We start from the raw sequence: 12,836 nt of genomic DNA, 5'->3' as shown, positions 1-12,836 counted from the left end.
GAACTGGCATGCCTCTTTGCCATCTGCTGGGATAGGCTTCTGATGGACCGTTCCCAGGATGGCAGGGCGAAGGACGGAGCGCTGGAAATGTGACGGTGGCACAGTATGGTAGCAGGGAATGGCCTTGGAAGGGGCAGAGAAGGAGAATCGAGCGACGTAGGTTTCCCTCACATGCATTAAAATATACTATAACTCCATGTCATAAACTGTCAGAATTTGGACACCTGCCCCGGTGAATGCCATGAAGAGTTCTAGCCTCCCCTTGACTGGAACGCCGTCATCAGGCCCGCGCATAACACTTGTCTTGTTTTGTATGTATATTCAATAGTCATCCTATTATTTTCTCCAACATTATTGCCGCACCTTGCGAAACTCCGTAATATGACAGGATGGAGCAGGAGAGAAGGAGCTATTGCTAGTGAACGGAACTGTCATCACAATGGCGCGAGATCAAGATTGTGGAGTGCCCATTAGCCTCTGATAGACAAAAGGACCAACTCTGGAGTACTTGGACATTGGAATACATTTCGTGATAGTCATGACTCTCACCTTTGTCTCCTCAGTGTGTTTTCTGGTGCATGCATCAGCGATGCAGGCGTCCTTATTAGTTTCCAGGTTCAGAATAGGGCAGGGGACCGCTGCCTCAGGGCACCCATTAGGACTGGGGGCAGAAAACGTTCTGACTGGGAGGCTTGGACAGGACGAGACAGGGCAGTCAATGGAGGCAATGGAGAGCAGGGCTGCTGGGCCGTCTGCCAGCACAGTCTAGGTGGAGGGATCTGGCTGCTGTGGATCTCGATGGCGCTAGTGGGGGTATGTGGGGCGAGTGAAGTGATACGAGCCATCGAAATGGAATCTATTGTAGGGTGATGCAGGCATGTCCTCTGATTTTATAGGGGAATTTATATAATTAGGGATTTGTCGTGATTCATGTAACAACAAAGAACGCGGCGCTGAGGGTGATATAGTCGCCCGAGATGGTACTTTTGAGTTTTGTTTCTTAATGTAGGGTCTTTCCTGCCCACCCCTCGTATAAACGTGCGCTCCCAGTGTCCTAGTCCTGCTATACCTGTGTTTTTCACACTTGGCTGTCTGGTATGTTATCTAGTGGGGGTACATTGGCTACCCTTTGAGAAAAAACAGAAGCGCCTCAATTATCATAGGTGTCACCTCGGCCTATAGAAATCTAGTCGATATACGGTCTGGAAATAGGATCTGGTCACATCGCATCGAGGAAGGGCTCCCACGGCTAGCCTATGGGCGTGGAAAGTCGCGTGCTCACAGTTCAGAATCCTCCAAGGGCTGGCAGCAATCGATAATAAAGAAATATATCTGCCGCGATAGAGTCCCACGTCCACGCCCGGCCCGGACTAGCAGAGGCCTGCACGCGACTCACCCTAAGTCCTATGCCCGTCTCCGGACCTCACGATCGAGCTCCCGTTGACTTAATAGGGAATCGCCTTCATATTCACAACCGCCCAACCGTCAGCAATGTCCTCCACAGTACCTACTAACTCCCCCTCTCGCGCCATCCCCGGAGATTCGTCGAGCCCCAGCTCAGCCCGGTCTACCCGAGTCGCGAGCGCCCCTTCGACTGGCCTCCCCACACGCGCCGCCTCCGTCCCCTCCACAATCCCCATCCTCACTCACGCCCTCGTCACGCTCACGCGCGCCGTTTCGTACGGCTAACCTCCCCCGTCACGTACCTCCAACAACGTACCCTGCTCCCGCGATACGTTCTCATTAGTCACAAGTGACTACCAGCGCCTTATGAGCTCGGGACCGACGAGTTACGGCATCACGCCCATCAATCGGTCAAAACCGCTGACTAGAGATCCATCAGAGACTCCAACAGGTACATCCCTAGTCACGGGTACTCGTACATCGTGGGATCACAGCCGATGGGCGCCCTTCCTCTGAATCAGCAAGAGTAGAGATGAGCGTATATCAAACGGCCGATTGTGGTCATGAGAACTGGCATGCCTTTGCCATCTGCTGGCTTGATGGGATGGGGATGGGAGGGGGAGCTGGAAATGTTGAGGGTGGGCACTGTATGTTGCAGGGAATGCCTTGGCAAGGGGCAGAGAAGGAGAGAGACACATGAGTCTTCCCTCACATGCTTAAAATTACTATAACTACCATGTCATAAAACTGTCAGGGTTTTGGGACATAGAACACGGATGAGATTTCTCTCACTGGACCCGTTAGCCGCTACACACTGCTGATGTTTCAAAGCACAGCCATTATCCCCATTCCACTGCAACAAAATGTACAGGAGCGGGAAGGAGCACTGAGGAATCACATGGCAACTGAGTGCCCTAGTTGAAAGACCACTGGACTGAGACTATTACTAGCTCTGTCACTGGCTGTCTGGGTGATCTTGGGAAAGTCACTTCACTTCTGTGCCTCAGTTTCCCATTTGTGAAATGGGAATATGGAAAGTTCTTTGAGATCTATTGATGAAACCACTAGATAACAGCTAAGTCTTTTGATTATTAGCCACAGTAGCATATCAGCTGCAAACCTAAGTGAGAACTACAACTGCCCAAATGACCACTGCCTCCTACCAACAAACATTTCTGTTTAAAAAACTAAGAAATTCACTGACAAAAATCTTCATTAACACAGAATTAAGGTTATCTGGCGATAGCTTGTGTCCCTCCAGAATGTTCAGTTCAGCAAAAATCAAATGTCTGATAATCAGGAAATACAGTGTTAAAGTAAAACCCCACACAATCTTAACTCTGCCTCAACACACCAGTAACACAAATACTGGCACTCTGCCTTTCCTCTACTGGACAGGTGCTATCTGCACTTACCCTATGCTCAAACATGAGCCTACTCCCTTGACAGAATATCACACTTGTGAAATTTAACAACTGCTTCATACCCTTTTACAATCCCTTGACACTTGCACACAGGATATTTCCCAAACCTGGACTTTCCCCAACCCATCATTAAATCCACACATAGCTGCTCTTATATACCATCTCAATGCCCGTGTCAAGAAACTGACAATGCCCGTGTCAAGAAGCTTCCATTGCCCTGCTACAACCTACACAATGCTGTATTGAATGGATGCAGACTGGAACCTGCATCTCTTTCTTTTGAAAACACACATGGGAGTACTCAGCCACTAATCTCCTCATATCACAATCATAGCTCTTCCAAGCTATCCCAGCTCATTCCTCCCCCATTAAGAACAGCTACATCTAATGCTCAGAGTATATGCAGATGATTTCCAATGGCTATTGCCAGCTTCTCAGGGCTGAGTTAAGGGTGTGTTTCCTATTTTTCAGAAGTGTTGAGTTTTGCTGAACTTGAGGTTCTGAAAGGCCTGAGCTACCACCAGACAATCGTAACTATGTTAACAAAGGTTTGTGCCATTTAATATGCCTGTATTTAATAAGCCTGTATTATAATACAAATGCACAAGGAGACTGAATTAAGGGAAAGCTTAACTTTGGAGTGCTTGATTTTTCAACCTTAAAAGTTCTTTTACCAACTTTTGGGGGGAATAGTTATTATATAAATAACAACACCCAGGAGATCACAGTCAGGAATAGGGCCCTGTATAAAAGACTAAGAAACGCTCCTTGCCCCGAGAAGCTTCGTCCAAACAGATACTGATAAAAGTCCCCATCCACGCCCCTCTCACCTGGCCAGGGCGAGATTGTTGCTCTGTTGATCACCTCCGGGGCTTTGGACTTGCAATAGTCAGACTGCAGCAGGGTATTGAACAGTGTGGATTTGCCGGAGTTTGTAGCTCCTATGAGATACACATCGCCATTGCACTTCCAGGAGCGCTGCAATTTGGAGATCAGCTTCTCCACTCCATAGCCTGTCTTGGCACTGATCAGGTGCACATCCACTAAGTTCTGGCTCCCAGTCCTGCCAACCTGGCCCCCAGTGCCCTGGGCTGCAGGGAGGATGCCCACACGGGCACAGCTCCTCAACAACTCTTTTCGGAAGCGCTTCAGATAGTCTGGAGAGTCCCCAGGCAACAGGTCCACCTTATTGCCCACCACCAGGATGTTGGATCCTGCACCCACCAGCTGAGGCAGGTCCTGTAGCACAGAGTCGGGCAGGTCCAGCATGTCCACCATGTATAGCACCAGGGGGCGGCGTCCGTGGCGTGGGGGGCTGCGCAGGGCAGCACTCACCAGACTGCGGTATTGCTCCCGGGGCACTTGCATGTGCAGCGCCTGCTGGTGATGGACCAGGAGCCAGCAGCGCTGACACACCACCCCTTGCAGGGCCCGGTGTGCCTCCGAGCTCCCCAGGGTCCCCTGCACCCCCAATCCTTCTGAGCCCCCCAAGACTCCCTGAACCCCCAATCCTTCCGAGCCTCCCAGGGCCCCCTGTGCCCCCGTCCTCCCCAAGGCCGCCTGCACCCCCAATCCTTCTGAGCTCCCCAAGGCCACCTGCGCCTCCGAGCCCCCCGGCTGCCCGCCCATGAGGCTGCGGTACTTCTCGCTGGGCAGGTAGCCGGGCACGGCGGGGTCCCGGCAGTGCAGCTCCGCCCCGCAGCCCGAGCAGCTCACCCCGCTGGGTGGCACCGACGGGTCCGGCCGCCCAGTCACCCTGTGGCTGCTCGGCTTCCGCGGCCTCTCTCCGGGCGGCCGGGGCGGCGGGCGGCTCCTGGCCGCGCGCGGGCCCGGCTCCGGCACGTACTCGGGAAGACGAAACTGCTCCTCCTCGCCCCGGGCCCTCGGCCGCAGGGCGCTGCGGGCGGCGGGCAGCTCCCCGGGGCCGCAGTGGAGAGGCCGCCCCAGCTCCCTGGCGCAGGCACGGGTAGGAGCCGGCCGGGACCCGGGGCTGCCGGAGCAGCGGGGCCCGGCCAGGGCCCGCGCAACGCGCAGCTCAGTCGGTGCATGGCAGAAGCGAGACTGCGGCTCCGCTCCCCTGGCCTGGGCCACGCGGAGAGCCGGGCCTGAGACAGCGCCTCCTGCCGGGCGGGACTGGCAGCCGGGCGAGGCCGCCGGAGCGGGAGTCCAGGGGCTGTTAGCAACGCTCCCCGCATGCCCGGGGCGGGCGCTTCAGCCATACCCCACAGGGAGCCAGGCACTGCCAGTGATGCCAGCGCCTGGCTCGCTGCGTGACCCTGGGCAAGTGGCTTAGTCTCCCTCTGCTCCCCAGCTGTAAATTGGGGCATGTAAGGCCCAGGGCCTGCAGTCTGTGGGGTGCTGACCAGGGCCAGCTTTAGGACGGGGCGGGGGTCCGATTCGAAGGAGCTGCCGCCAAGACGCGACAGCGATTGAGCTGGTGCCAACGATAGCGGGTGGCAATTCGGTGGCAGCTCAATTGGTTGCTGCTGTTTCCGACGCATTTTGGCAGAGGGTGCGGGACCCTCTTAGGGGCAGCCGCGGGGCCCAATTCCAGGATCGCATAAAGCCGTCCTAGTGCTGACTGGGCAGACCACAGCTGGGGCAGTGAGGAAGTGCTAAGATCATTGCAATTTTTTTATGTAGGGTTATTTTTGCAGCCTCAGTAATACAAATATGTACAGTTGTCTCTATTCTTTACTGGACCTAAACAGAATAGAAACACAAATAAGGTCTTACCATTCTTGTTTTGTTCTTGTTGTTTTCTTGCTTTTTTGGTGTTTAAAAAAAAAACTTGCTGGCTACTCAGTTTGCTGTGAAAAGTGATATTAACAAACATGCAAATATTACTTTTAACAGCAGGCTTACTCAGCCCAGAAAATTAAGTCCTGGATGGGGAGGTCGTACAGAGGCAGTGGGGGCCAAGGTGATGGGGCACTGGGGGGGAGCAGGGGCAGGATTGATGGGCAGGTGAGCTTGGGGCCAGAGCCATCACGCGCAGCAGGGAATGGAGCCCAAATCCTTTGGCTGGAGCCTGCTCCCCGCCACCGCAGGGCTGAAGCCCAACCCCACCACCCCAGGGAGAGTGGGGAACTCACACCTGCTGCCTGCTCCTCCAGCTTTTGTGTCTCAGAAGCGGGCAGGGTCCAACACTGCTTGGCGGTCTCCGGGGGAGGGTCTGCTGCTTTGTGCCCCCCCCCCCCCCGCAATCACTGCTCAGGCGGTTGTGGCCGCAAGAAAAGCCCCTGGTTGCTTCATGTAGCCATGACGGCCGCATTTGAGAAATGCTGGTAGACAGCAGTGCTTCTGAAACTCCCTTTTTATTACTGAGAAATGCATAAACACTTGTTTCTGCATTTCAACGTGTGGTGGCCAGTAGAAGCTGGTGTGGGACTAATCACAGTGTTTTAACTCAAGCAACAATAGTGCAAACCTTCTCCTCCCCACCCCCGCCCCAAGCATCTTAAAATCATGCTTTCAATCATAAGCACTATGCAAGGAGGAGAAGGACTGGCTAAAGTGTGGCTCTAAACCTGCAATGAGCATGCCTGGTTCTGGAGCTCATTGTAAAATGGCTCAGTCAGGGTCTGTGTTGGTAACTCACTCAATTGTAACAAAATACAAACTCTTCAGCAAGAAGTTGAGTAAGGGCCCTCCTTGAATGACTGAAGAGTCTTGGAGCCTGAATTTGCAGTGCCCTGTGCAAAAGGCCCTATGTGTGGGTTACCATATTTCAGATTCCCCAGAAGAGAACACTGCATTGTGTTGGGGTACAAGTTGGAAAATTTGGGGGAGGAGGAGCTGGGGGAGGTACAGTTGGGGTTGCTGGAAGAGGTGCATGCAGTGGGGGCTGCGGTGAAAGTAAAACAGAGCTCTTACTGGTATGGGGCCAGCTCTGGCCTGCCCGGAACGGGCAGGCCTGGGGTCAGCATCCCCACCCAACCCATCTGCGCTGCCTACCCCATGCCACCTGGGTCTCCAGCGATGATTTAAAGGGCCTGAGGCAGTAGCAGCAGCTGGGGCAGCTTCTTCTTTTGCCCCCCGTCAGCGGCCAGTGGGGGCAAAAGGGGCAATGACATTGAAGTGCTGCTGTGGCAGGGTCCTTAAAGTGCTGCTGCAGTAGCGATTTAAAGTCAGCAGTACGAGCCAGTACTAGTGGCAGGGGCGGCTCTAGGCATTTTGCCGCCCCAAACACGGCAAGCCCCAAGCACTGCGGGGGGTTCTCCGAAGCCGCGGGACCAGCAGACCCTCCGCAGGTATGCCTGTGGGAGGTCCGCCGAAGCCGCGGGACCAGCGGACCCTCCGGAGGCAAGCCACCGAAGGCAACCTGCCTGCCGCCCTCACGATGCCGGCAGAGCACCTCCCGCGGCTTGCCGCCCCAAGCATGCGCTTGGTGTGATGGGGCCTGGAGCCGCCCTTGACTGACGGCTACTTTTTACCAGTATGCCGTACCGCCTTACTTTCACCCCTGAGTGGGGATAATCACAGGGAGTGACACTGTCCCCCAGCTCCAGTCACGGTGGCAGTGGAGCTGGCACAAGCTCAGGATGCAGTGATGTCCATCAGGCAGCCCCTCCCTGCAGGACTCCTTCCCCAGAGCTGGGGGCAGGGATCCAGCAGCTGTGGCTGCAGGGAATAGATCAATCAGCTGTGGATTCAGGGCAGAAATCCACTGGAAGTGGATCAGTCAGGGCTCTTTCTGAGGTACAGCATACGCTCTGCAAGAATCCAAGACATTGCCTGTTACTTGAAAAATCCACCAGGACAGAATACGAAGGCTCAAAAAAGAGGCTCTGTCCAGGAAAACAAGATGAGTACCCCACAAACCACTGACCTGGTACTGCCAGCCTCAAGGATTCAAAAATCAAAAGTCAGATTGATTTTAAAATCATGAGATGTTACTAGCTCTTGGATTGGGTTTAATTGCCTTCTGCTGGCTCAGCCTCCCAGGGTGATGCTTTCAAGCTTTTCTGCACCATCACCATCAGGTCTGGAAACATTTTTTTAAGTACAGGAACTCCTCACTTAAAGTCATCCCGGTTAACGCTGTTTCAGTGTTAAGTTGCTGATCAATTAGGAACATGCTCATTGAAAGTTGTGCAATGCTCCCTTCTAATGTTGTTTGGCAGCGGCCTGTTTTGTTCACTGCTTGCAGGAAGAGCAGACCATTGCAGCTAGCTGGTGAGTGGTTAGAACCAGGGTGGACCAGCAGCCCCCCTATCAGCTCCCCCCTCCCCTTAATTCCCTGTGCAGCAGCTGTCCCTGCCCCCACTGCCATGTATTGCTCCTGCCCTCTGCCTTAGAGCTGCTCCCAGAGACTCCTGCTTGCTGTACAGGGGAAGGGGGGGGCTAATGTCAGGGTATCTCCCCCTGCTCCTGCACCCCACTTACCCCATCTTCCATAGAGCAGGCTGCCCTCTCAGCAAGCTGATTTAATTAACAAGGAAGTGTACTTAAGCCCGAGGTCAGCTACTTAAAGGGGAAATGCGCATTTTTTCTCTCACACAGGTGTATGTCTCTGTCTGCCCTTCCTCCTTTCCTGCTGCCTTGTAGAGTGCTGTGAGAGTTAACCCTTCAGGGCTCAGTCAATTGCTAGTTCATTTAGCAGTGAGGCATTTCCTGGGAAATATCCCACCCGCTGACTCCTCCACCTGAACCAAGCTTCACAATCATCTCACTGATGTCAGTAATATAAACTGGGTTGTTTTCAATATTACTCTGTGTGTGTGTATCTAGAAAGAGGAGACGAAATATAGTTCTTTTGTTCTGGTAAAAAAATTTCCTGGAACCTAACCCTCATTTACATTATTTTATCGGGAAATTAGTTCATGAACATCTTTGGACTCGCACTGTTACCTGGTCAAGGGCTGTGGTTCTCTCTGTAATTCACCTCCACTTTGAAGCTTGCAATACAATTGTGCGAGCTGGCAGTGCCCTGGCAGAGCCGTCTAGGATTTATGGTGCCCTAGGCGGGATATTAAACTGGTGCCCTGTGCTGTCTTGCTCTTAGCAACACAAACATAAGCTTACAGTATTGGAAACTTGCCACAGGTGTTACTAAACAGTTTAACTAATTAAGCACATGTAATGTGATGAACTAGCACTAAAAGTAGCACTATAGAAAAAATTGATTGACAGAATGATGCAATAATTATTTTTTTAATTTGTCAACATTTTATTGAAATTGATATGAAGAGGTGATTAGTTTTATTAAAAAGAATCTTCTGCTTTTTTTGGCTGAAATGAGTAATATGTCATCGCATGACAACGAAGTGATGTCTTGTTCGAGTGTAAGAATAGAAGACATCAAGTGTTTTGACTCTGTAGAGCGGAGATAGCTTTTAATGAGCTTTAGTTTGAGACTCCGTTCCCTATGACTATGTTCGATGTCATAGAAATGGTGGCAAGTTTGCTGTAGAATAATGTACATGTCATCACTTTTTGCATTGAACAACTCATTCTTCGTACGTTCAAGTCGCATTTAAATCAAAATGCACTGTGCTTCAGGAGGTCTCTAGGTATGGGTCCACAACGTGGTGCCTGTGTGGCGCCTCCAGTGCACCGCATTGGCTGGAGGACATCATCTGCCAAAATGTCGCCCAAATTTAGTTAATTGGGCGCCAGTCTGGATGACAGCTGTTCCGTCCGCATTCGGCAGCATTTCAGCGCGGATGCTATCCATTCACCGGTCGTTCGTCTGGCACCCGTCAGATGAAAAAGGTTGGGCAACTGCTCAGTATCTTGCACTTTGTCTCTAGTTGCTCTGTTTTCCTATTTCGTTGATTTCGCCGCACCCGTTGCAGCTGATGATACGAACCACAGTGCGCGCAGCGGGTTGAGTTGCATCAGCCTCGGTGAACTCAGCCGACGACGCTCGCTGCTGCCAGCTGGGGTTCTGAGGGGTTTCAGGCCAGAGGTCGCTCTGGAGTCAGGCCTGCAGGCTGAGGACTGCATGTGCCGATGGGCATAGACTGGATCCCAGAGCAGCGGTGGGCATAACTCAGCCGCACTGATCGCTAATCAAAATCGCGTCACGTGCACTTTTTGCCTCAATGCGTGGTTGCGACCCTGCTCTACTACCATCAGTAAGGAGATGAGAATATTACAGTTGTTGGAGGGCTCTGTTTTAGCAGTAACAGGCTTATAGAATCAGTCAACATTTTTGTTTCTTCATGAAAATGTCCCTCTTTCCCATATCAAACTGTCAACATAATTATAAAACTATTGATTTTCTGTTGTTTTGTGTAGTATTGTTTTAAAAAATATTGAAATTGATCAGATTCTTAGCCAAGATTTTTTGCAAATAAATTTGCTCATGACAATCAAAATGGCAAACACGTTTATGCTTTCTGCTTGGCCACCCCCCCCACCCCGCGCCTTTGTGTTAACAGCTGCGTAGAAGAGGAGCTAGGTGAAGAACTGCATGTCGTTGGTGTGACGAGGCAAGCAGTCAAGCAAACCTCAGGTCTGCACACACACCCAATGGCACACCGCAGCTCACGGACTCATGGTAATAGAGTCACGAATCTTGATTTCAGTCAGAGCACCAATGGAGCCCAGCCTTCTCTAGCCCTGTGCACATCACCCTCGGATGATATAGATCACTTGCCAGTCCGGGAAATGATGACGCTCCCCAGCTAGGGTGACCAGATTCAGATGTCCTGATTTTTAGGACGTCTCGATATTTGGGGCTTTGTCTTATTTATGGACACAATACCCCACCTAGAGGTGACCAGACAGCAAGTGTGGAAAATCGAGGATGGATGTGGGGCATAGGAGCCGCTATATAAGAAAAAAGCCAAAAAATTGGGACTGTCCCTATATAAGTGACATACTTCGTCACCCTAAACCACCCCATCCTGATTTTTCGCACTGCTTTCTGGCATATCCCAGCCCAGCCGTGTTGACCATTCCAATTTGGCTGCGGTGGAGAAGTGAGTTAATTTCTCTGCATCCTCAGCAGGTAGCGGCCAGCCTCACCTCCCCACAGCTCACCCAACACAGCCTGACAGCTCTCACACCAGGGATGGTCACACTCACAGGTGCATAGCGGCGGTGTATAATTTTGTGGGCCCAAAATGTTGTGGCCGCCACCCCACTCGCTGTGACAGAAGCCGATATAAAATGAAGCTACAGTGCGTCGGCACACAAGATTACAAGGGTCAATTAAAAGTGTAAAATCAGAAGCAGCACTTGCCTGCTTCATAACAGTATTATATTTTGTTCATTGTGAGAAAGTGGGAATGTTCTTATTGTTTCTCTGAATACTCTGTGGGTGCCTCATTTCCCTGCAAGGTGCCAGTTGAAGGTGTCTGAGGACAAGAGATCAAAAGGATCCAGAAGACCACAAAGGCAGAGGGGAGTGTCATTTTTGGAGTGGCGTGGGAAAATGGGGAGAGGCCCAGAACTGCCGTCTAGCCCCACCCTCCAAGATGCGCGCGGCTGACTCTGCAGAGCGTTGGTTTCCTGGGAATTCTTCTCGGACATATCCGCTGTTGTTAGTGTTGAGCCTAACAAGCATTTATTTTTATCGCAGTAATTGTTCCTGTCGTTCTAAATAATCATCTCGTTAATTTATTTGGCTTGGGATTGCGTGGGGTGCATCTGGGACCTCTGGCTTGCATAGGGATTCGCTCTCGAGTGATTGGGCCTCAGATTCGTGTCTGTGTCGGATAGAAGATGGGAACATCGGGATTTGTTGGTCAGTGGCTATCCATTGCTGACTTGCTCTGAGTGGCAGAATCCCAGAGCATCTTGCTATAGGATCACAAGTATGTAGAGAGTAGTGTAGGTCCTCAGAGTCCGACTGAGCTTTTGTATGGAAGCTAGCGTTCCAAAGATCCCGCATTCTATTCCACCAATGCATTTCCGGATGTCCAACAAGGCACGACCTCTCCTCTCTGGCCTTTGTCTCTTTTCCAGGCATTAGGAGGCCTGATCTCTTGTCTCGAACACTTCAGTTGGCACCTTGCACGCGAGAGCGATCGGCCCACATTTGCTTGTGAGACTAGGGTTCTCGAGCATTCTTGTGCGACGGTATCACATGGCACTTATGGGCTTCTAACACATCACCTACCTTTATCCCACTCTGAAATCCTTGAGAAATGCAATCGGGGGAAACTGTGAATGACCCTCGTTTCAGTCAGTGAGACAAACGTATTAAAGACTTATACCATCTTTATACACCTGATCTATCCTTCTAACGCGGCTGTATAATATCATTTGTGCTAAACACCATGATATCTATACCCTCGACAGCACAATTTAGTTGCACGTTTTCCCTCAGTGAGGCCTCTTGGCAGCGATGGGGCTGTGTGGCTGCGGCGCTGAGAGGTTTCTAAACAGCTGCGCAGTGTCGTGTAGGTTTTTCGTGTGTTCTGGTTGCGGTTCTCAGGTAGGCTAGAGAAAATTGAATTGGGATGCGACAGGGCGCGCGGTCGTGTGCAGTAAGGGACCTCTTCCTCCTCCCTTCTTTTGCTATGGTAGCAAGTCGCAGGCGTGGGTCCTCCTCTCCCCCCCGCTCCTTTCTGTGAGCACACTCACTCTGCCGACGGTCATATGCTCTAGGGCTTCTCAGTGCAGAAGCCACGGCCTTCTCCCTCGCATGTTGTACCTGGATAGTGTCAGGTGTTGGACTTATATGGTCGACTCCCGCGACCCATAGCTGCTGCCATGGGTGCGGGGAGAGAGTTCCAAGACATCTGTGCCTCCTTCCCTCTCTCTCCTACTTCCCTCCCGGTTGCTCCAGCGAGGTGCTGCTGATTTCTCTAGCTTAGGAAATGGCGAAGCCAAAGCAAAAGGGAGAGGCTACTGGTGTCAGATATTCTATTCAGGCAGGGGCAGCTCCGACTTGGTGGGAGATCAGGGAGAGAACCAGCTCCAAATATTGGTGGAGCACAGCCCCCAGCCTTGAATATTCCTGGTGCTTGAGCACCTCGAGCCCAGCCCCTGCAGGTGAGTTCCTTCCCCCACCCCTTCCCAGAGACTTCCCAGCAGCCAATCCCCTCCCTC

The 12,836-nt window shown here is 51.9% G+C and overlaps 1 protein-coding gene across 1 annotated transcript in view; it reads right to left on the bottom strand.

The window, feature by feature from the left end:
• The window catches only part of NOA1 (nitric oxide associated 1), a 30,695-nt gene extending 25,366 nt beyond the window's left edge, over positions 1 to 5,329 (bottom strand). Inside the window, 2 exon segments of the mRNA XM_075066330.1 lie at positions 3,659 to 4,720; positions 4,723 to 5,329. Coding sequence (XP_074922431.1) covers positions 3,659 to 4,720; positions 4,723 to 5,329 — 1,669 coding nt within the window.
• Between the last annotated feature and the right edge of the window lie 7,507 nt (positions 5,330 to 12,836).

The sequence above is a fragment of the Chelonoidis abingdonii genome, chromosome 5, assembly GCF_003597395.2.
Source record: "Chelonoidis abingdonii isolate Lonesome George chromosome 5, CheloAbing_2.0, whole genome shotgun sequence".
In the NCBI taxonomy this organism is placed as follows: Eukaryota; Metazoa; Chordata; order Testudines; family Testudinidae; genus Chelonoidis; species Chelonoidis abingdonii.
Note: the sequence above shows the minus strand (reverse complement) of the source record. Positions and strands in the feature narration are given on the sequence as shown.